This window comes from Tyto alba, unplaced genomic scaffold (assembly GCF_018691265.1).
Source record: "Tyto alba isolate M040663 unplaced genomic scaffold, T.alba_DEE_v4.0 Super-Scaffold_13, whole genome shotgun sequence".
Taxonomy (NCBI): Eukaryota; Metazoa; Chordata; class Aves; order Strigiformes; family Tytonidae; genus Tyto; species Tyto alba.
This window is the reverse complement of record NW_024881275.1, coordinates 20,811,784-20,836,689: the sequence shown is the minus strand read 5'-3', so window position 1 is coordinate 20,836,689 and position 24,906 is coordinate 20,811,784. Positions and strand designations below refer to the sequence as shown.

Genomic DNA, 24,906 nt, shown 5'->3' with positions numbered 1-24,906 from the left:
GTGCTAGGTTTATTACTTTAGCTCAAAAATCAAAATGTTGCCAAGCGACAGATAAGAACTGTGGAAAGAAAGTCAGAATTTCATTTCTGTAAGTGCATACTTTTATTATTTCTATTTGTGGGTTTTTCTGCTGATCCCTCTGTTGGCTCCATTTTATCCAGTAGTACTGTGTGCTTATCCAAAGGCTATAAGCAGGGTGCCTGGGGCATTCAGTCATCTTGGTCCATGGTGGCTGTACAGCCAAACATGACATCACTCTGAAGACTGATCCAAAGAAAGACATTTATCTCACTTAATTAAAGGCATCCAAATACTAAATAACTCTTCCAAGAGCTCTACTACCTCAGCTTTCCCTGTAGTAAGTAGGAAGGGACTGGTATTCGTGTAAATGAGATCCTGTAACAGGTAGAATGAATTATATTCACAAAGTCCCTCTCTCTTCTCACTGACCAGAAAGGAAGCCCAATAGCCAAGATGAACACAGCAAAAAACAGGTAACAGAAACTGCATAGGAAGCAACTCCACTGTACTTAGTCAAAATCCTCTTGAAGTGCCCACGTCATTTATTTACTAGTTCTTCAACTGCAGGAATTTAATTTGCCTAATCTCATGATTTTTTATGTCCCTGCTGACCGCAGAGAGCTCAAACTACATGATCTTTAAAGGTTCCTTCCAACTCAGATCACTCTATGATTCTCTTTGTGATAAAAATTTTATTTGGCAATCTTCCTATGGCTTCCCTGTGTTCCATTACAACAGTCAGTAAAATATCCCACGTGTATTTGGATCTTTCTCATCAAACTGTAGCAGTCTTCAAATGGAAATATATCAATATAATCAAAATAAAACAAACATGCACATACATATTTGATATAAATAAATGTGTCAAGTAAAGATTGTCTAGTAGTGTGCTTTTGGATGTTGTGCTATATGACAACCTTGCAGAATGTACTCATAGTTTACCATAAATAAAGTGAATTCAATAAGAGATTGCATTTTCTCTGAAAGGTTCAAAGAACATTCAATAAAAGGATCATGACAGCTTTGAGTGAATATGGACTAGGTTTTAGCAGATTACTTGGTAATTTTAACAGAGCTGAGCATGTTGCCAGTGTTTAGCAAGTAACAATAAATGGTAATTTCAAATTGCATTTATGCTTTCTTTTTATTTCTATACATTTTAAAGCTGAAAAGGGACCACTAAATGTTAAAGCAATTCTTGATTCAAATGATTGACTGAACTGAAATCCTGGTACTGGACAGTGTGTCATTATCAGATGAACACCCAAAAGACCAATAAAACACTTAAAAGCATAAAAGTTGAACACTGAAGTATGAGAAGTATCTGCACTCCATAAGTCCTATTAACATCATCTTTATTTCCTTTTTACAAAAAGTAGAAATAACAACAGACAAAACGTACTCAGAAAAATCAATGCTTTTGCCTTGGTCTCATTGAGGAGCTGAGCAGGCAGAGTCCTGGCTGAAACTTTGACAGTATATGCCATTGACAAAAGAAATAAAGATATATGACAATATATCCATGCAAGACACAAAGTACAAAATGTGTTCTGTGGCCCAACAAACATTTTGGAGGTTGCCTGTGTCATAACAATTTTCAAACTGTTACTTTTGCGCACCCATGCCTTTACACAGCACAGCTTACAAACAAGTTACATATACACACATATCATAAAAAAGTTTTGTATATGGTCTAAACTGCTACAAATTAAGGCATCCTAACAGCTGCTGTTTTGCTGGTGAGGGGTATGTCTCATATTAGTGTTTCAAAAGGATATATTTCAGGTATTTCAAAGTGAGACATCATGAGATGTGGTTTAGAGGAAGAACTCCTGCAGCTCTGGTTCTTCAGTACTCTTTTGACTGTCAGATCTCCAGCTTTTCCTATTGAAGTCATCATGCCTGGAGAAAAAAAGAAGAAAATTACTTTTGGTAACACTAACAATATAGTGGGATTTGCCTTGTGTTTGAGTACCCTGTTTTATTCAATTTGTGAGTATTGAACTCTGAATTAATCTTTCTCTCTGGGCTTATTTCTGTGGACATGTATTACACAAAATACTTTTAATACTGTGGATTCTTACTGGCTTTCTTGTAGCTCCTATTCTGAAATCAAAACTGGAAACCAATGGAACGATGAGGAGCTTTTTAAGTCATGGCATTAAGTAGTACACTGTCATAATGTTCTAGTGATGATGGACAGAATGTCCAAAAATTCCTCATCCTTTAGGGTGAAGTACCATAGTAATAAAAAGATCCACTACAACAAACATTAGACATATCCTATTTGTTTCTGTAAGGACTTGTAAGGGAATCATTTAGTCCTCATTAATAATCACCAAAGACAAATAAACACTTTCAGAAGATGATTCATCAGACTTACTGCATGTGACTACTTAAGTAGAAGATAGTGGCAAAGGCCATAGGAAAAATGGCAAGCAATAATTTTCTTTCTGACACAGGGCCTATATCTCCTTTAACATCATAATTTATGTAAAACCTCCATTAAAATAATTAAGATTTTATTAGAGACACAGATAAGGATAATTTCTCTATTGTGTGTCTTAATTTCCACACTAGGTAAACTTAAATTAAAAAAAAAAAAATTTAAAAATCTATCTATTGTGTATGAGACTCAAATGATAGCTTATCAGCTAAAGTAGAAAAATTAAACACTAAGTATCGGCAACACTCAGTTTCTTCACTTCCTTTCTTATGCCCTTGTTCTGAATCCCCAGTATGTTCCCACCCTCTTCAATTAATCTTCCAGCTGAAGGATTTTTGATTACGTATCCAGCCCACAGCAACTTCCAAACAGGTTAAAAGGCTCATTTTTAGTTATTACTGCTGAACAGTAAAACTCCCACAAAACAATCATGACTAGTTGGTTTGTTCCTGCAAAGGGCAGATACTAGCAGGAGGTTAAAAACCCACAGCAAAGGGCAAGAGTATGTGTATAAAAAACTTGCCTTAAACTCACATATTTGTGAGCCTGATTCTTGCAAGCCGTAATAGCTTTATTTCAGTCTACAATCACCACAGTGAACCGAATATCCCCAAGAGACTGATACTTAGGATGCTTAGATAACCTTGTGGCCACTTCAGGATTTAACAGAAGCTGACCTTCTCAGAGACTTGTGGGTCATAATAAGAGGGCATGAGGGATCATTTTATTTTAAAATTCCCTTCATTCATCTAAATTACTGTTGTCATATACCCAAAGCAAGAGCAAAAGACTCAGAATTGAGATAAGGGAGGTAGAATTCATAGCACTGGGTTTGGGGGGGTAAAAGAGGAGCACTTAACATGCATTGCTGATGCCAACAGTATGTTTAGCAGTAACCATGGAGCTTTATTAAAGGATGCTTTCTAAGCCTAAGATAATTTGCATCAATTAACTACTATATTAGCTTAGACTTGCAGTGCTGAAAGACCTTGTGGCTGAAAAACCATGTCGAGGTTCACTACGCACTCCGAAGACCCCATTTCATAGCTCCACAGTTGCACTGTGAGCTCAGAGAGGACCATTCTTAGCTAATGCAGATGTCTCTAAGTGACAACGCTGAACAGACATGCCTTTTGCAACGGTGCCTGCTGGTCTGAAGGAAACATATCACTCATCAATATTACTAATTACCAAATTTCTAATTTATTCTGGTGCCCATGTCACCACAGAACTACTAAACATCCCCTCATGCAACAGGCACTGCATTTTACAACAGGACAACTGCAGATTGTTTGGGACAAAGCCTAAAGTACTTTCACATTGATTTTATACTGTACTAGTTTGAATTGTAACTATTTTATTAGACATACAGATAAGCATCCTTTTTCTAGAGTATGTATTTGAAGTTGCAATTTATGCAGCACTAGGTCTGGCAGTGGGATATCTCTTAAGTTAGATCTACTTAGTATTTTAGAAGCATGCCCGGTTTACTATCCAACAGAAACCTGATGGTAGATTCTGCTGATTTCCCCTGATGTATGAAACAATTTTTGCTGTTGATTGCTGCAGCTAATACAGAGTTTTGTATAGATATGGTGAGTTAGTGCTTACTTTAATGTACTACAGATCTCAGATGATTTAAAGTGTGGGAAAGAACCATTCATTGGCATACATGTAAGATGGAAAAAACTACAAACATTTGCTTGGAGTTGTAATACACAAGAAACTAGCCAATCCTTCTAAAAGGGGAAAAAATATCCCAACCCATCCTGCACATCTGAAATTTACTCTAGGGCCTGAAGTAAAATAGGGTGTGTCACATTTTAAAAGGACATTAGAAAATTTAATGCAATCTTCTACTACTAAGATGTGACTGATTTGGAAAAGTAAACTACAAAACCTTGATGTACTTGGGTATTTTGAACGAAAAAAAAAGAAAAAAAACCCCAAACAAATGAAATAAATAGAACATGGAAACTGGTGGACAGGAATGTCATCTGACTCAACGTAGATCTCGTATAATGACTTCAGATTTCAGAAGATGCTAATAAAATCCCCTATATAAGAGTCTAGAGTTAAAATGGGTTTGGGACTATGTCCAGGAATATAACCCCTTAATATAACAATCTACAGAGGTTTAAAACACCAAAGACTGCACTGTTTTCCAGACAGGTTCTTTTTCAAAACAGCTCTGAAATGGTAATTACACGGTCTCCCCAGACCATCCAGGGAAAATTCAGTGTTTAGGGGCTGGTAGTGCATGTGATTGTGATATTCTTCTAATATTTAAACTTCACAGGCTACAGGGCAGCATGCAGTGGAGTAGCGGCAGGCACCCATTTTGCCATTCAAAAATCACAACAAACGCTAAAAGGCAGCACGAAGGCTGGCTTAGAAGCCCTGAGAACCTCCAGGTCTGCATTCTGATTTCTGAAAAGCACAATACATCTTCCATTCTTATGTGATTTTTGGAACTCTCATGCCACAGACCCTGGCACACAGTTTGCCCACTTCTGCCCTAATCCGTGGGTACAATAACGGCCTCCTCAAGCTGTGCCCCTGGTGCGCTCTGCTCCTCGTTCCCCACTCTCTGGTTTTCCACGTGCCCACCACCACGGGGGCAGCTTCAGGACACGGTGCCTGGATCAGCAGTGCCTGGAGGGACAGCCAGGAGTTCAGGTCCAACCTTCACCCTCCCAGCAGATGATTCTGCAGCTCTGCCGCGGCAGCCAGACTTTCCCTGTCTCTCACTGCTTCTGGGGAATCGCCGTGCTGCCAGGGATTTCTCATACAAGAGCATTTACACAAGGCAATACTGAACTGCAACAACTGGCTACTTCCAAGAGGTGGCTCTAACATAAGGATAAGATTAATGGTTTTGTATTACTCCATGGTCTGGAAAGCAGCTGGGTGTTTTGACTGGAGGCTGCCCACTGATGCTCCCCCAAACAGCTGCTGTGCAGTCCGTTTTCTGAACTGGAATTTCCCTCCTTGTTTTCAGGAGAGAATGAAACCTCTTGGAAACCTCACAGTTCTGTTTCTGATTTCACATATAGTGTGCCAATGACTTCAGAACAAGACTCATTTCCATTATGGAAACTGAGTTTTTAAGTATGGGAAGGTCCTGGCATTAGAAAACAAGTGAACAAAAAATATCACTAAACATTCCAAACTGCAGAATGTCTAATTTATAATTTTCCCAGAAGTATCCTGAAATGTATAATTTTGGTGTGAACACCAGCCATTTCCAGGCCTAATGAAAGGATTTACATCTCAGTTTAACAGAAAAGCAGTATCATCACAAGAATTTGTGAGTGTTAAGAATTGAATAAAAATGACAAATAATTTTTACAAAATATTTGCTTATAAAATAAACACACGTTTTGTCAAATGTTTTTTTTTTTCCAATTTGTCTTTATAGACCTTGAGGAACTGGTCTCTATCTGCCTGAATAGTCCTGATGGAACATGTCTAAATTAAGGAGTTTGAACACAGTCAAAGTTACCAGACTTTTAAAAAACAGATTTAACTTTGAAGTCTGAGGGAGAGTAAGAAAAATGTGTGAAAATAGGAAAGCACTAGACCTAAAGTACAGCATTCTGCCTCATGTTCTCTGTACTCCCCATTTAGCGATAAACTGTAGTCTTTTTGCTCTCTTCATGAGAGGAAATTTAATTTCCATTCTCATCTGGTACTTGACTTTCATTCAACAGACACTGACTATTCAGCCAAAGTGTGCTATACTCCCTGGTGGATTTGTGAGTATGAATACTTTCTATACTTGGAACTGAAATCCTATAGCCAATTCAATGGTGACATCAGCAGAAATCCATCATAAAATTCCACTTTTCTAGGAATTCAGATGTTCATCTGTTAATTTATTTCCCTTCTTGTGCATCAATCAATTCCAGTATTTCAGTTATAAATAATGTTAACAAACACATGGAATTTGAGAAATCAAAGAAAGAGAGATGCTAAACATCACCATGCATAAGCACATACCAAGCATAGTTACACAGAAGTTCTTCATTCAGCGTGCTAGAGGAAAGACTGGTGTAGCTGAAGTAAGGACCCTAAGAAAGTACAACATCATGTGAGTTAAAAACATGCACTGAGCTTACCACATGCATAACATGGAAGTCTACCAAAACATGCAGTCGAATAGTCACAGTAACATTTTAACAGATTTCTTTTTGAGTTAGTAAATGAGGCTGAATCTGTTACCTCTTTGAGATGTGTGCTGTGGTCCTTTGGGTTTGTATGAAAATGTATTCTTTCCACAATTTTGATGTTGGCAACAATGACATACAAACAGGGCCTTTTCACAGACAACATGCATTTTACAGTGCAAGCATCAATACTGTTAGAATTACCCCATCCAACTCTTCAAATTTCTCAGGGAACTATGAAAAATGCTCATGACCTTGCCATCTATCAAAACATCTTTGGAGACAGACTGTCTTTTCCTCTGTCACTATAAAATCTGAATCACTTTTTTGAAAAAAAATTGCCATTGTGTTATGAAAATACTTCTATGTTAAATGGGCTGTTCAACTAGATGGTGCATGTCTTTAAAGGCTCAAATCAGTAGTTCATACTGTGATTCTGACTAAACTTTAATAAATGCAGTCCCACTTCAATTTAGCCTATTAGGTCTCCTTTGAATTTTTCATTTCATTTCACATTCTGCTACAGCACTACTGTTCTAGTGGCACCCGCTAGTATGGATTCCTCACTTCATCCCAGTTCTCCCTCTCCACTGTTTCTTTCCCATACCCATTTCGCCTCCTCTATGCCTAAAATTTTCCTGTGTTTTTCTCCCATTACTTTGTCATACTTTTTACAGTATATAATTCACTATTCCTCCTCCTCTTGGCCTGCTTTATGTTCTTTTTTTCATCTTGAAATTACTCTTTTGTCTCATGTCTTTCCATCAACTCCTTCCCTCCGACCCTGTCTTTCACAGAGGATTAAATCATCTACCATTCCCTTTCACTCAACTCTTTATTATATCTCCAGATGCTCACACTTCTCTCTGCTCCACAGACACACTGCACTCACAATATTTTCTACCTCTATCTCTTTCATTCAATACCTCTTCCTTTGTCTTGGAAGATACATTTGTTCAAAGTATTTTCCCCTTTATTTTGAACAGGAGAGCCAACCTCTTAATCTGTTGAGCACAGAGAGGGGATTTTCTGGATCCAGTACTTTTTTGCAACAGACCAACCACATTCTCTGCCACAAGAAGACTGTATTATGAGAGGGTGGACAAAAAAGGCTGGGTACTGACAGCTTCAACACCTAGGGGATGGCTGTAGATGCCACAGAAGCAGGAAAGACCACTTCTGCTATTTTTCCTCTTTATATTCTACCACTTATTCTTATCTTGTTGGCCTCATCAGTCTTCGCTGTAAGACAGGATAGGGCTAGTCTTTTAGTTATTTACTCCTCAGAAATCCCATGGATTCAAGCGTGACATTCTTGTATGACTTGTCACTCACAGCAACATCAAACATCATTTCCAGGTGAGTCATGTCGCTGTGGAAAGCTTTCAACATAGAACATGTGAACCATTAGCACTAAGAGTATGGACTGTACATAAGCAATACCTGCCACTCCTTAGAAAAGCTTTCCAAAAGTAAAACAGTGGGTGGACTTTCTACAGGACAAATAAAGTAAAGTGCTTGTGTGCATCCTTTTGCTACAGAAAGGCAGGAAGAAGAAGATGTCAAACTTATTCATTACTTTATGAGACAAGAGGAAAAAAAAGGCCCTTCCTCCTTTCAGTGCACTCACTGGCTTGTTTCTTCCTTTTGTGAGAGCTGCTGGATTTCCCTTGCTGTCTGCTGTTTTCCTTCCTAATGAGGTAAAAGGCAGCGTCGATGAGGTTTTGATCAGGTTTGCTGTTTGACAGTTGTTGTTGTTATTTTGGTTGCCACTCAGTGTCTCCATTATGGAGCGAAAGGTTCCAAAAGGCCTTTTCAGCTGGTCCCCCACTGGCTCCCCAGTACTGGGCAGAGCTCTCATGGGTCCTTTGCCCCGGTCTTTATCCTTCTCCTCATTTAGTTCTGACTCTGCTAGCTCCACCTGCACCACAGGCTCCTCAAAAGTTACTCGGAGTTTCAAATTTTGGGAGGTTCTGCGTTTTGAAGATGGAGACTTGAGAGCACTCTTAGGGCTGGTGGCAACCTTTTGAGCAGTGGCACTGTCTGCGATGGACGGAGAGTTGTCTCCACAAAACTGGCTCTGAGGTACAGTACCAGACTGATATGGGGCTTCATTATCCAGATCACTGCTCTCTGAAGTGGGGGAAGGACTGTGACCATCCACAGTCTTAGAGACCCTGATACCAAAAGGGAAGCGGCGTCCTGATGCGGAAGCGTGTTTCTTAATCATCAGGTGCAAACTCTCTGTGCTCTCAACACTCTCCACTATGGGCTGAGGCCTTGGTTTTTCAGTTCTTTTCACAGGGGTGTTCTTGTGGTCCTCAGAATTAGCTGAGTCTGTGTCAGACTCACTGAGCGACCTCTGCATCAGTTGCCTCAGTCTGGCTAACTTCAGCTCCCTTTTCTCTGGCAAAATCTTCTTCACGTTCTTGGAGGATGCATGAGCATCTTGAAATTCCAAAGTCAGCTTTTCCTGCATACAGACATTTTCAGAGATTTCCTTCCCCAACAACTGGCGCAAGATTTTATCTGAGTCCTCATCTTTTATCTTGGCTCGAGTGCGACTAGAAGTTCCCAAGTTGCCAAGAATCTGAATCCCATCTTGGGTGTTCAATTTACTTTTTGGTGGAGACAATTCATCTGCTTCAGATGGTTTCCACTGGGGTTTGCCAGAAGCAGGAGATGATGGCAAGCTTAAAGAAAAAAAAAGGAGGAAATACCACAGCCAAATTAATGCACATATAAAATGTGAAACTGCCATTTCCAGTGTATGTGTCTGACTCAACTTATTGTTACTTATCCTCTTCATCGCTACTCACATGGAATTCATTACTATGATGCCACAGCAAAGATTACACAGAGAAGGATGTAACGCTGCTTCCACTCCTAATTAGGATTTGAGTCTCTTCACTTTCTCCTTCAAAGAAAACTGCTCAAAATCAAAACTTAGAATGGTTATTTCAGTGCCAAAGATGACTTTCTGAGGAAAACTTTAGAGAAACTACTGTTTCCTATTGGTGGGAGTTGACATGTTTTAAAAGGCGAAAAATACCCACAAGGCCAAATGCCTACTACCCAAGTCACATCATAATACAAAAGTAGCTTGTTCTAAATACTGTGAAAGTAGCAGCTCTCTGTACAGCAATGATTTCATAAATCTAAACTTCATCTGGTATTAATAATAGCCATATAATTCCTCATAAAAAGTCAGGGCCATTTGCACTCAAAACCTTTTCAGATATGAAATACTAAAAAGCATGAGAATGGTGACATGAATTTATTTCAATACTATTAGAATAATAAATTAAATTTAAAACTCCAAATGTTACATAGTGAGGAACCAGTAATCTCACTTAAGTCTGATTTGCAAAGAATGTAAATTACAGAGACCATTTATTTCCCCGTGACATATGCCAGATCTCATAAGATTCCACATTCTTATTTTAAACCACTTTTCCTCTAAGCAAGGGTAAGGTGAAAAAACTGTTAGTGTGAGGCAGTGAATTCATAAATTTAATTTATTTTTTTGCAAGCAACTTCTACTCTGATGAGTCCACAGTTCTCATAGTGTAGAAAATTCACGTGCCTATACCAGCCACCTCAGTTTCAATTAATTTTGTGGTTTTTTTCCTGTGGCAAACTGAAACAGACACTGAAGAATATGCATGTATCTACAACAGACATTCCTAGTAAAAGGGATAGCTCCTCTTAGATCTGCTACTGGCTCTGTGGATGATGGTAATATCTGTAAGAGGCTTCTATATGGAAGGAGAAGTAGAAGCCAACTATGAAATAAGATTTTACAAAACAGAGTATCACTTTCAGACTTGCTCACTTAACTAAAAAGATGTTGAAACCTACCCTTTTACATGAATAATGAATGATGAAATATCTGCTCTGACCTGATCTTGTCTGATAACGAAAGTAAACCAGTCCTGGTGCTCACCAGTGCTCAGATGTGAGACCACATGGAAAGACCAGTCAGCAAAAATCACAGAAAGCAGATGAGCTGGAAGACAGCGTTTGGTCCCACTGTCCATTGTCCCTGTTGAGCTGGCAGACAGTGAAGACAAAGACTATGAATCTAAAAAAAAGGCCAAAACAACTCTTTCCAGTGTGGTTTTCTACTTCAGCAGGACTTTGGAGTTTACAGTCCTTTCCCAGCTGAAGTACCTTTACACAAATCCGTCTCCGATTCCAATGTCTTTGTTATCTACTTCAGTAACTGTGTGCACTTGTCTGAAATGCTGACACATGAAATTAGGAGATGGAGCATTTGGAGAATGAAGCTTAAGGTTCTGTGGAAAAAAAAGCAGTAACTGATCCCGTGAGTTCAAACTTGATGACCCAAAGCTCTGACCACCAGTGCCTGAAGAAGCTTTTATGCTGGCTTTATACTTTAACATATATGTAGCTCCCTAACAACTCTTAAACAAAGAGAAGCATTGTATATGTCTTCCAGAGAGGAAACTGAACTAGAAGGTAATGATAAACTGAGTCCTATTTGCATGTGAGTTACTTAATTCCTTTCAAAGTCCTCTTCATAGTGCTATCAGAGAGAAGTTGTGTGCTTGCTTGACTTTTGCACATCACACTGAAAGTCTGTGGCAGAAGTCAGAGAGATCAGATCCCGTCCTTTGCCTTTACTTTCTTCCTCTTTAATGTTACTCAGTTTGTGTCTATTTCTGGGACTTCTGACAGGATATGTAAGCAATACATAAAATTTCTGGAGTTTTGACTTTTTATACAAGCTACTGCAGGCAAAAGATTTAATGAGCATAAGGAGTCTTATTAATCTGAAAGCAGGTTTTGTTGGTAACTGGCTTTATGAATTACTGCTGGCAGTAATGTAGGGTGGACCACCACAAGGTCAAATTTTACAACTTTCCTAGGGATTTCTAGGATCCTCTGCTATTCATCTAATATAAAATATATTCTATTCCACTTCCACTGTAAATTTGATTTTCACTCTGTTGGGAAACAGTGACTGTTCATTTCATACTCAGAATTTCCAATATTTATAAAACATTACACACTGTCAAATTCTAGAAGCTCAGCTTCAAGCCCACAAGGTAAAAAAAAATCCACACTTACTTTACAGAACACATTTATTACTTAGACAGGTCACAGCTTCTCCTGATAAATGATGTACCATTAAACTGTAAATCCAGATTGCAGCACAATTCTAGTCACCTTACCTTGGGGATGTGGGCAGTGACTTGCCCTCTGACCTCTGGGCTTCTAAAAGCTGCTGGAGTTGGTTCTGTAATGTCACACGTTCCACTGTCTGCCTGCAAGAAAATGTAAGACTGTTTACCTTGAATTGTAAAACTGTCAGCATTAGTAAGCTACAGGATAACTGATACTACCCATTCAACTTTGTATTCAAAAAACAAATCCTCTTCACCTACACTTTACATAGTAAATAGAGAAATCATAAATAATAACATAATCAGAGAGTTTGTACTTGTCTCTGAATCCTTGTCGACATTTTGTGATCACTGTACAAGACCAACTGAGAGATGTTCACTTGTCACAGATGATGCATTATACATCATAAAATGACAAGTGTGGGATCATAAGCAGCAGTTCATTGGAACTGAGTGACTTACATCAAATAATAGTCCAGAAACAAAAATATGGCAGAACAAACTTAGGGCAGCTTGGTTCTTACATGTTTGTGTAAAGGAAGAGGAAAAGGACAGATTAAGAAGTCACTTCCAAATTTGATGGATGGCTTTTACACAGCTAAACGATAGCTCAGACATGTGCTCTCTCTTCTTCTCTCTGCAAATGAACTCAAAGAGAAGCATTTGCCCACTGGGAAGGCCTGGTCCAATCTTCTTTAGCTGCAGGATGGAGCTAAGCATGACCTCTGTGTGTTCAAAGCAGTAGGGAAAAAAAAATCTACTTTCTGCCCAACCTTACCAAAGGTCCTACCTGTGCTCTGCACTCATCTTATACTCAGTAGTGCTGTACCTACTGCAGTTTATCACCTTCTGTTGCAGGGGATGGTTGAATCTAGATGATCTTTAAGGTCCCTTCCAACCCAATCCATTTTATAGATTCTACGACATCCATATTAGAAACTCCATTTGCCACTTCAACTGCCACAGACAACACAATCTCTGTTGTCCCGCCACAGACTTATTTCAATAGGAAGGACTCAGCTGAACAAGATAACCTGCAAACTTTCAAGTAGTTTTACAAAAATGAAGGAATAGTTCAATTTGGCACTAAAAGTTTTTCTCCCTCTCCCTGCCCATCCAATTTAATCCTTCTATTCACCAAAAAACCCCTTTAGCTTGCCAACCACCACAGATAACATTCAGTCTTGTTTAGTGACCTGTACGTTCCATTGCCTCTGAACACTACACAGACAGAATTATTGGGAAACTACTAGAAAACAAGAGACTTACAACTTTTTGTTACTGTACATAAGCTATCTTTCACCTGGAATACAATTGGTACCTTTGGTTTTATTCCCTGGTCCTGATCAAATGACCATGTGAGAATTACCTTCTATCTGCTTCTCCCACGGTCTGCTTCTGTCGCTGTAGAAGTAATATGTTTTTAGTACTTTTATTCTTGTTGGACCTGCAGAACTAATACAGCTCTCCACCAGTGAGCTGGACTCTTTCCTAGCTCACATGCCATCAGTGGAAGAGTTAGCTGAGTTCCAAATGCAGTCTTTGTAATTGGCAATGTCAAAGCCAGAAAGAATCCAGATGACTTTTTAGGCTAGGGGTTCTACTTGCAGGGCTGGCAGAAAACAAACGTTTTACTTTTAACATAACAGAGTGGATCTGAAAAGTGCTACAGAAATAAAGGTGGGATCTTGACGTACTGCCTTGACATCACATTTTACAATACAACCTTGCTTTATGTAGATCCTTTCCTCCTTTAATTTTCCATCTTCCTCTTGCCTACACACTTTCTTAGACTATTTTAAAATTACTCCTACCATCTGTCAACATTGGTTTATATTGCAACTCCCCAGATACTCTCTTTTAAGAGCCAGGGAAGTTTTCATTTGAGATTAAATTGTGATGCAATTTAACCGTTTTATTTGCCTTTTATGCTTCCTTCGATTTCTATTTCTAAATATCTAAACTTATGCTTTTAACTTTAACAGAAATCTCTGACACCTCTTCTGCTGAGTTAATGTTCTCATTCCACTTAATTTTATTGTGCTAAAAGAATTAAAGTTACCTCTATTTTCACAGTTTAACTAGTTAGTAAATAGTTCACAGAAACTTGCCAGCACTATCCCTACAGATATATAGCATACACATATATATCTAAGATAACATTGAAAACAAGGGATCACAATTTCTTGGAACAAAGTATTGCTAAATATTGAAACCAGATTGGTTTAGGAGACAAGATCACTGTAGCTTCAGTGGTAAGAGGGTCTACCTTCTTTATGGCCATAATGGCCACACATTATCATTATATTACCAAATATAAATTATGGCTATAATGACCACATTCTGAGGGTCTTAGCTTGGACAACGTTGTCAGTCAGTAATACGTAAGGACCCTTCCATGTCTGCTTAGACAACTGTGGACCCCAGCCACCTCCTACTGAAACCAAGGAGCTCAGGAACTGAACAGGGAACAGGCTGAGGCACTGGGCTCTACTGAAGTATCTTTCGTAGTATGTTGCTTTACTTCTCCATTTTCTTTCAAATAATACCAGAATGGCCACTCTACAAAGCAGAAAATAAACCATCTTAACTAATTAAAAAAGCGATGATTATTGTAAAGTTTATACCGGGTTTCTTACTATATCTCTATATAACACTTACTACCACACAAAAAAATCAAACCAAACCAGCAACTTGAAAGCACCTTACCATACCACTACAATAATTTGTTATTCAGCTATTTTTAAAGCAATTCTTATGAAGGTTCAGGAAAACAGTGGATTTCGTTTGGAGAACACAGAAAAGTGGTGGAAACAAAGGATATTAAACTACTTTCTCATCTTCATATTTTGACTCATGGTTTGCTTTGATCTTTGCCTTGCCAAAGATTTTGGTATCAAAAGGATCAACAAGTGTCTCATTTATTAATTGCTTTGCACATCCAGGTCCATAAATGTAAGACAGTGCAACCCTTTGGGAATGCAGGTAGAGCCATCTGTCATCAAGCATCATTGTAAAAGAAGTCTAGGGAAGCATTAATTTTATGCCATTAGTTCTGAATTGGTCTCTTCAAGTCAGGAAAGCCCAAAGCGTACAAGTCATTACTGCTAATGTCATCAGTGCTAAAACCCATATATTTGTGCAGGTAGGAATTTTCTGCACTAGCAGCTATGGGTTTTTTTTTAGGCAGATGATATCAGTGAGGGAATAACTAAGACTGTAAGACCCATGGAGACCTCAGGAAGTAAAATGAAAACCAGTATTTTGCCTAGACTCTGTGAGAAACTTTTGTGACTGTCCTAAGCATGTAGTTTAGTTCAGAAAGTCTTATTGGATTCACCAAACTTCTATTATTAGCAAGAAATGCAAACCAAAGCTTTTATTTTGAAGCCAGTAACAGCAGGTTTTGTGTGTCACTTTCCTTTCCACATATGGAAAGAATTGTTTGGTTCCTTCCCTCTTTTATGGAAAAGTCTCAGTTAATTCTCCTGTGAAGATCTGATGGAACATTAGTAGTTATCACTTACTTCCTTCTTTCAAATATAAAGTCTTTTCTCCCTGAATGGAGACTTAGACCCAACTCAAAAGGTTTTGTTATATTCCTCTGTATTTGTCATACGAGCTGCTTTGGATCAAATAGCTAAAAGACTCCGGCAAAATGTGATTTCAGTGTTTTGGTTTTGTGCATTATTTTCAGGAATGTCTCCAAAGAGTGTGATGGATTGGGATAACTTCTCTCTAGAACTGCTCTGTGTTGTCTTGATGACTGGAAGAGCTCATAAAAAGGGAATGAAAGAGTACTTTCTTCCTTGGTTTAGGACCTTTGAAGATAGGTCTTGGTAGGTGCTGGTCTAAGACAGTTTCTGTGCTGCTGCTCTTGTTGCACAGTATCAACCACATCAGTGTTCCTGTTTTGGGGGACATACAGTGTGATCAGGGAGAGGCTCTTATCCCTGGCTAACAAGGCACCCAGAATAACAGAAGATTGCACGATCAGCTCGTGTTTACAGCAGCTGAGGGAAGGCTGGGAAGCGCATAAGGACCTTCTGTGTTGATATGGACCATTCGATCCATCATGATACAATCATAACTCCTCTGTCTCTAGAACAATGCCCATTAATACCAGTAGGAGTAGGCAGAGAAAATACAGGAAAGCCAGCTCAGCTGCCCAGGTTGGGGCTCTTCCTATGTAACAGTAGTCTGAAGTGACAGACTGTAAACTGGACTTTCAGCTGTTGTCATCTGATGATATCAGGATCTTCAGAGGTGCTGTAGCAAATGAATTCTCCTGCTATGCTAGAGTTAAGGCCCCTTGAGAAGCTGCCCCAGGCATGTACTTTGTATGACCCTTTGAATTTTATGCAGGATGAGGCTGCAAAACAGCAAGTCTTATTCCATCATACCCTCTGACACGGGCCTCTGAACATGGTCCATTGCTTCTATCACAGCCACTCACAGCCTGAGGCTTGAAGTCCAAATAGCCATGCAGAAGCTGTTCTTTCAAGCAGCAAATATAACATTTCACTGCCCCTGTAAACTGCAACAGAGTTGCACAAGACACATCTCTTTGTAGAAGGCGAAGAAAAGGCTGCTGCTGCACTTACCAGTGTTAAATCTGAAGCCTGAAAAAACAGGCTGCTGAAGGGAAGCAGATTTAACTCCAGCTGAGACAAGCAAAGGCGCCCATCAGGAGCCAGATAAGAATCATTTAAATGACTCATTATGTATGAAGTCTATGAGATGAAAAGGGGGAAGTCTTGGAAAAGTGCTAATGCTTTTGTCAGGAAAGTCAGAACTAGACTATTTCTATGGGAGTAAACAGCCTGCTGACTGACATAACAAGTCTTTCTTTTCTGTATGAGAGGTAACACTTATATGAAGTACTGGGTGAACACTGAAGACAACTGAAACACAGAGAATCTGTGGTTGTCACTTCTACTGCCTGGTGTGTGCAGTTTTTTTCTGCTGAGCTATGGGGAAAATAAATTTCATTATATATTGAGATGAGTCAGATGCTAATGCAGGCTACTCAGGAAATACCCTATGTTCTGTTCTGTTCTGTTCTGATTTGTCTATTCTAGTATTTCTCAGCAAACGAACCAACTACAAAACACCTGGTACTCTGAAATCTCCAGTGAATAGTGTCAGACTGTAAAATTATGGAACTACGAAAATTGTAATAATCCTTAGTTGACTGTATTTATGACAGTACAAATGTAAAAGAAGAGTGTGGATATCACAAAGAGAAAATGCCTTATAATATAATTTATATATAATATATATATGCCTTATATATAATTTATAATATAAAATTTAGAGGTACAAACATAAAAATAAGCATACTTCAAATGCAGAGAGGTATTCTGTAATGACAGAGAGGACTGCTACTACACACTCCTTTTGTTGTAAAAGCAGTACAAAATAGGTACCGGGTTATACCAAAAGGGTGAATTAACAATAAAGGATAATTTTTACTCTTTTTTTCAAGACACCCAGTTTGAAACTAAATATTGTATCACTGTAATGGGTTGGGCCCAGCTGGCAGCCAAGCATCCACACAGTTGGTCTCTCACTGCCCCTATCTGTCAGTGAGATGGTGGCAGAAAACAAGAACAGAGGCAAAAAGCTCATTGGCGAAGATAAAGACAGGGAGATCACTTACTAATTACTGTCATGGGAAAAAGATACTCAACTTGGGGTATTTAACTTAATTCACTGCCAATTAGCATAAATATTTCATTATTGATTCAGGTATTGGTAAACAATATAGGACAAACAATTAGAACACCTATTCTCCCCTTTTCCAGGATCAACTTCACTCCCAGGTTCATCCGCACTCCAAGCCTCTCTTCTCCCTCATTCTCAGGCTTCACCCCAAACACCTCTCTTCCCCGCTTGTCCTTGCTGCAGGTTAAACCCAGGTCTTTTCAGTGAGGTAAGGAGCAGCACAGGGCAGTGTTCCTGTGCAGCAGTTTCTCTCTGCTGCTCCTTCCTCCTCACTTTTTCCTGTGCTCCAGTGTGGGTTATTTACAGGCTGTAGACCATTTGGGAAAGCACTGGCTCTGGTGCGGACTTATTTATTATCTGCAGTCCTTTCAAGGGGTGTACCTGTTCTAGCAGGGATACTCCATGGGCCACAGTCCCTTTGGGGGTGTGTCTGCCCCACCATGGTGCAGCTCCTGCTCCTCTGCCCTTGCTGTTCCCTCTGTCACTTTCCTGTTACCTCCCCATCTCTGGCATTTTCTGACCTTTCTCAAAGACATTTTCACAGACATGCCACCAACTTGTTTGATGGGCTTAGCTGTGTGCTGCAGTGGGTCTTTTGCAGAGCCAGCTGGAACCAATTCCATCCAGCAAAGGGCAGCCCCTCACCTGTTCTCACAGAGGCCACCCCTGCAGCTTCCCTGCTAACAGTCTTGTAATTTATACCCACTCTAATTACCCACACGCTGCTTGCATAAAATTATATGGTCTCCTCAAAACATGGAATTGTCAGAAGCCACTTCATGGCTTGTGGTAGCTGCCAAGCTCTGGACCATGTATCTAAGTTGAAACAACATTAAGTCAGTGCTGATGGCATCTAAGAGTCTTATCTTATGAACCTAACCTACTGACACGCTGTGCCACAGTAACTGCACCTACAATAAATTGAAGCAATTGCATAAATGCATTTTTCAAAATAGCAGGCTCTTTACAGAACGTTTATTAAAAAACATACTAAAATATTAAAGGCAGCTCCTATGGAGAAAAAACAGAACAAATTTCCTGAGTGACTGTGGTCTTTGGTGACCTTCCAAGTCCAAAAAACCCCCTCCAACTACTATTTCCATTATTCCTCCCAACATCAACACTCAGCATTACAAACTGGGAAGAGCCACTCACTGTATATAAAAGCATGCTATGAAAAGAGAAATTATGATCTGTAATAATGTGATCCCAAGGTATGCAAAGGGAAATGGGACCAGATCACTTCATACATACCCTTTCCCACTCCCACTCCTTTCATCTATATCCACAGCAAACTGTCACAAAGAGAACAGGTGAAAAACTGAGCTGATAAAGGTGAAGGGGCAAATGCTTGGGAGCAGGAAAGAGTAGAAAACTAAGGTAGAAATATGACTTGCTAATATTACATATGAGAAGCAGAAAACAGACAATGCTCATAAATTGAAGACAAAGTAGTGTATTGTTTTAAGAATGTTCTCACTGCTAACAATGAAACACTTACTCCTTCAGCTGCTTAGTGAGCTTGACAACCTGAGAGGCCAATGACATACATGTCTCCACAACTACTAAGTAGCGGGAACACATGGTGTGCCCATGTCGCTCAGCACTTTGTGAGGGTTTCTCTCCCATGTGGTTTTGCATGGTGACATTTGCTCCGTATTCAACCAATGTCTGTAAAAACACAAAAGGAAACATTGACACTTGTAAGTCTCTGCTGTGACTTCTGGCCAACTACAAAAATGTCTGGATGAAAAGCAATCCTGAATAAAATGCCTGATGATGTTGGTCTAAGCCAATAATTTTCAAAAAGCAGTCACTGACCAGTCTGTATGCAGCCTGAACTCAAAACACATAACACCAAAATCTATCACTCATGTGCAAGGATAACATAGAAGAGTGAGCTGTGGTTCAGAACTATAAAAAGACTATATTCTTCCTTCCTCTTCTCTTGCATTTCTATTTAATTTATTTATTTTCTGTTTCTTTGTTTGTACAGCATAGCATGACTTGAAGCATTCATACAGTGAGTGGGACAACCAAATGACAACAGAGGACTTAGATTTACACACCTATTGATTCTCTCCTGAGCCACAGTAATAAACTTTTTCAGATGTACCTCTCTATGCATTACTGAACATTGTGCTAACTTTGCACATGGTAGACCTAGAAATGAAGACATAGGCAAGTGCAATTCGAAGGACATCCATGATAGATAACATCAGGGTCCAGGGAGGTGTGAACACATTGCTAGACAGTTTATAGAGGGTGGTGATTAGCTGTAATGGTTTACCAGGCCTGGTATCTGCTGTTCTTTGGATCTCTACACTTGAAGACATTGCAACACACTCTTAGAATCTCATTTTAGGAACGTCTTGGCTACAATATTTGCTGACTCCTCTTGTGGTTTAGCTCTCAATTTCCTACCACAAAAAAACCTCTGAGTTTAAAACACTCAACAACAGCAGTCTCAATGTCCTGATTTCTTAGTCAAGTGATGTTTGGATATGAAACGTATAGCAAATACTTTCCAACAATTTCTTTTAGGTCAGACAGGCACAGATTTCTTTTTGCAGAAAGAAATCTGTAGAATGATTTTTTTCAATCTGGCTGGTTAGATGTGTTTTTTTAGTGTGTGGTTTTGTTTTGTTTTTGTTTTTGTTTTTGTTTTTTTAATGTTGAAAGAAGTCTCATTGCTTTGCACTTGCTTGGGTTACCCCCTATTTTCTTTTAAAGAGACACTCACATACGTGTCAGCTTTTAGTACTGAAACAAAAAATAATGGCTTATACTCTGATGTACATCCCTGTGTTACACACAGTACTAGTGGAGAATTCGAGCTTGTTGTTGGTGAACTGTCCAGGCTGTGAGCATGACATTTGACTTACCTCTGGGATTTGAATCCAGATTGTTGTATGGGCAAAAGAAGTTCCACCAGCCTAATGTCAAGACACCCAATAATTGAAGCAAGAATTGAGACCAAACTTTCACACTTTCTGGTGTTTGTGATAACCAGTGTTATGCAGTATTTGCTTTACTGGACAGCCTAGAATAGGACCTAAATGTTCTCAGCAATGTTCAGACACACATTGCTCCTAGCATCTTGGAAAAAATTCTGAACAAAATCATAACGCATCCAAAAACTACATCATCATTAACATTACACATACACATGCAGAAGAGGAATTGCATGGCAGAGCTCTTGGTTGACTTATTCAAGCACAGCTGGTAAGCCATCTAGCACAGAGTGGCCTTGTTGACTCAGAACAGCAGGCACAGAGAGCCCGACATCTGCTGACAAAGGGAACTTATGAACAGTCTTGCACTGCATCTCATGTCAATAAATTTGGTTTAATTTGCCAATAAAGCAAATAAAGAAGGGAGAGTTATGACCCTGCAGAAGCAGACTTGTAACTTGGAACATGATAGGAGTGTCACCTGCTCATAAACACAGTGAATGGGAGGCCTAGGGAATCACTGACAGCCTGTGACCCTCCATCTTTTGTACTGCTACATATAATCTCCCTGCCTCCTTTATCACTTCCTTCTCTTTACCACATCATTCACTGTACGTTGTTTTAAATTAGACTATAAGCTTACTGGGCAGAAGGTTTATTTTGTTTCACAGCACAAAACATCAACTACACTTAAGACTGTGAGATGTTATTGAAGTGACATTACTAACATTGCAAATCTTTGTTGTCATTAGATATTTTCATGATTTATTCCTCATGGCTCCACTTCAAGACAAAACACTTGTTTATTTGTATATTTATCTACAATAAAATAATCTTGAGAATTCTAAGCCATTTATTAAGGTTCATTCTTCATGGGGAAAGCAGGGCTATTCTCTTTCTGGTTTAGTTTTACCCATGAAAATAGCCTGCAGATGTCACCACTCTGTTCAAAATCATCTACTCCTGCAAATTCTCATTTCTCCTGCAAACGTATTTTACATCTTGATGAGGCACTGTTGAGTTAGCAACACTAACTAACACACCCCATCACAACAGTGCTCCCCATTAGTACATGATAAACATTTCTTCTATCCACTTTTTTTCAACTGATCATAGCAATTGTCTGTCTACAATAAACACACTAGATTTAGCACAGATGTGATGTTTTGTTTATTTTATTCTTGTAAGAGTTTGTACAGGGTCCGTTCCTGACATCTTTAAAAGAAAGACATGTTACATCAATGAGAAAATGCAGATGGTCAGGTCCTCCAAATCTATCTGACTGTATTCTTTTCAAATCTGTTCAGCTCAACTGTTACCCGTGTTTCTTTTTTTATTGCGTGAGACTCTCAAACTGGCTTTTTTTTTTTTTTTTAAAAAACAGTGTGCACAAATATATTTAGATCTCTGAAGAAGTTAGCTAGTGAGAATTGACTAGCCATATTTCTTTTGGTTGAATGAATACAAATCTCATGTATTTGCAGTGGCCTAAGAGGTGCTGTGGAGCAGTTCATGTGTAGTAACAGGATTAACATATTTCCTTATATATATATATGTGAGTGCTTAGACTCTGAGAATTACTACTCCCTAGATATGTTTTCCTCCCCTACTTGACTTGATCACTTTGATTTCTATTTCTTGCCTTTCTGTCATGTAGTTATTTATTCTTTTATCTATTTTTCTCCAATGACTAATTTATGTCTCAAATATCTTTCTGCAGTCTTCTGGAATAATTTTATTATTATGTCTTGTCCAAACAGCTCTCACTCAAAGTGCTGACAACACCAAATACTGAAATGTATTCATGTGACTAATGGTTCTAGTAACTTTGATGGACAGAGATGGACATCTGCAATTCAATGCAAAGTTGAGACACTTCACCTAGCCACACAGTTCAACCCTACAGCTTTTTTGGTATGTCTGCACTGAACACTGGTACTATACAGAGGTATCTAAACTGTTTTTTTCAGATCTGCCTCCCAAAAGTACTGTAGTTGTGTAAGCCTTCTCAGCAGGACAAAATTATCCCTTTCAGCGAATTGATACAACACAACTATATGGCTCTCAGTGGTCAGGCTGATTCATTGATAATTAGTTAGAAATCACCGTCACGATGCATTGTTTAGCATAAATACATTCAAAGATTACAAGTCTGGAAAGGATTGTTTACTCAGAGTGGAAATCCTTCAACACACAAGAAATTTATCTGTTAGAATTCCCGTAAGCCAGAGAGCTACAACCATTAACTGGAAAAAGAACCATAAGGAAAATATCAGAACAGTAAGAAGTGTATGCATGTCTACACTGGCTGCCCTTTCTTAATAAAAAACCATACACATTAGCTGCTTATATGTATAAACAATACAATCATGCTGTCTTCTTGCAATGCAACAGTTACTTTAGGCAAACAATAGCATAATTGAGAATAGATCCAAAAAACAAGAGCTTTTCAGTATTTCAGTCTGAGCCCTGCTGGTTTAAAGTTCTTCTTTCCAGCATAAGTTCATGTACCAATAATTATATCCACTTGTATCTTCTCCTATAGTCATTTTAATGGTTGTTGTCATTCAAGTTTGATGTAAATAGATTTCTGATATAGACATCATTCTACCTGTATGCATCCTAGATAGCCATGCTGAGCAGCTATGTGAACAGCAGTATTTCCATCCTGGTCAACTTCATCCAGTGAAATCCCTTGTTCTTGCATAAACTGGAGAAGCCACAGAAGGATCTTCTCCTAAGGGGAAGGAGAAAGAGATGTCACAAAAGCTAAGAAATAATTAAAAGATAAACACACTAGAATAATACTGGTTATGCCATCTGTTAGAAATGCTGTCCAATGCTTGTTTTCAGTCTCTCTTAACTTTGTAAGACTTAGTGTGTCATGAGTCTGCCTCTGTTTCATTTTGTTTTGTTTTCCCAAGAAAAGAAGCTGAAATACTTTATTTTGTCTTATAAAAAGACATAATAAGAAAAATATGAGTACTGTAACACATTCTGAGAAATTGTACATTAAAAAGCATGCATGCCTGTATGTTGGAAAGGACTCCTGAGGCAGAAGCCTATGTGTCAATCTGATAATCAGCTTGTGAAATTTGGTGAAACTTCACAATCCTCTTTGGAAAATTAAAACAGGAGCACATGCAGATCACAGAGCTGAGCAGTTAGATTCTTCCAACCTATCATCACGCCCCAGCTCTGGGCTGTTATGCAACAGGAGAAGTAACACAACTAAACCCAGCAAATCTCTCTATTGTGAACTCCCAGTGTATTGATTAATGGACCATTTGTATGTGGCTACATGTTGGGGAGGATGGGTAGAGTTGGACCACAAAACTTGCAAATGAAAGTTTAGAAACCAAAACTGATGTGCCATCTTAATTGTTCTTAACATAGCTTTTTGTCTGTATGCGGGTGTAATACATATTTATATGGGTATTCTTTTCTAACAGCAGAGAGTTTGTATATGTGCACTAAGCTTACTTTATTTCTTGTTTTCCCCAGTGGGTTTATTTAAGGAAAAATCTTCTCTTTCAGAATCTTCCATGCCTCTCCAGATTAAATTTCATTGTGCCCTGCTGAATGTGATACATATTGAAAATCTAGAATGAATCTATAGATTGTATTAGAAAGTGAGGTCCATTGAAGGATATCTGACTACAGCTGTACTCCCAGTTTTTGCATCAGAATAGCTGAAAATAATAAATTACATTTTATCTTAAAACTTTTTTACATAAACTTGTATTTTTTATTATCTTCTGTTGACATCTATCATGTGTTATACTGGCTACGAGCTCTAGTTCAAAAGAGCTTTGTAGATTCTAGTGTTGGTGAGGCGAACACCAATGCACAGACTTAACTTGCAGCACTGCAGTAGCTTCAGTGATACATAAGCACATAGTTGCCCACAGTTAGATACATGGCTCTGTAAGAGTGAAGTGTACCTAATTAAAACAGTACTGAAAGCATGTCTAGGACTCTGAACAGTAATCAAGTAGAAAAGTGAAAGAACAAAAATGAGGAAAGGAAATTTTAGCTAAGAACGTTGGGTATAAACCTTTCTTATTTTGTGTAAAAGTACCATGGAAATTTTAATGTCAATGAAAAGGAGATGGATCCTCAGACTCTTTTAAGTATCCTCCAAATGATTCTGCCGATTCAAGCACCTGGATCTCTGCTTACTACTTCAGAGGGCTAGTCTGTCTGGAATTTATCTTCTTCATATTTCCACTTTAACAGCAGTTCTGTTTTTATTACAGGGTGAAGGGGTAGGTATTTTTACTTCTCCTTGGCTGAACGCCCAATACAGCTGACAGCCAGCATGGAGAGATGACTTCAGATCACATATCCCTTTTAAAATACTTTTGAGCAATTTCTCAAGATGCCTGTGGTGTTGGCCAGCAGTGAAGAAGGATTACACTACTCCTATGAATTGCCCT

The 24,906-nt window shown here is 38.8% G+C and overlaps 1 protein-coding gene across 3 annotated transcripts in view; it reads right to left on the bottom strand.

The window, feature by feature from the left end:
- Positions 1-1,359: 1,359 nt before the first annotated feature.
- Positions 1,360-24,906, bottom strand: part of LOC104360138 (synuclein alpha interacting protein) — an 89,248-nt gene continuing 65,701 nt past the window's right edge. For 2 of the 3 annotated variants that reach the window (XM_042787967.1, XM_042787966.1), the window contains exons 7-12: positions 23,079-23,204; positions 19,015-19,184; positions 11,835-11,927; positions 8,267-9,329; positions 6,470-6,540; positions 1,360-1,923 (exon numbers count right to left, since the gene is read on the bottom strand). In XM_042787967.1, the coding sequence (XP_042643901.1) occupies positions 1,839-1,923; positions 6,470-6,540; positions 8,267-9,329; positions 11,835-11,927; positions 19,015-19,184; positions 23,079-23,204 (1,608 nt within the window). In that variant the 3' untranslated portion in view covers positions 1,360-1,838. The remainder of the gene's footprint in view (positions 1,924-6,469; positions 6,541-8,266; positions 9,330-11,834; positions 11,928-19,014; positions 19,185-23,078; positions 23,205-24,906) is intronic. The other variant, XM_042787968.1, reaches the window with a different exon arrangement.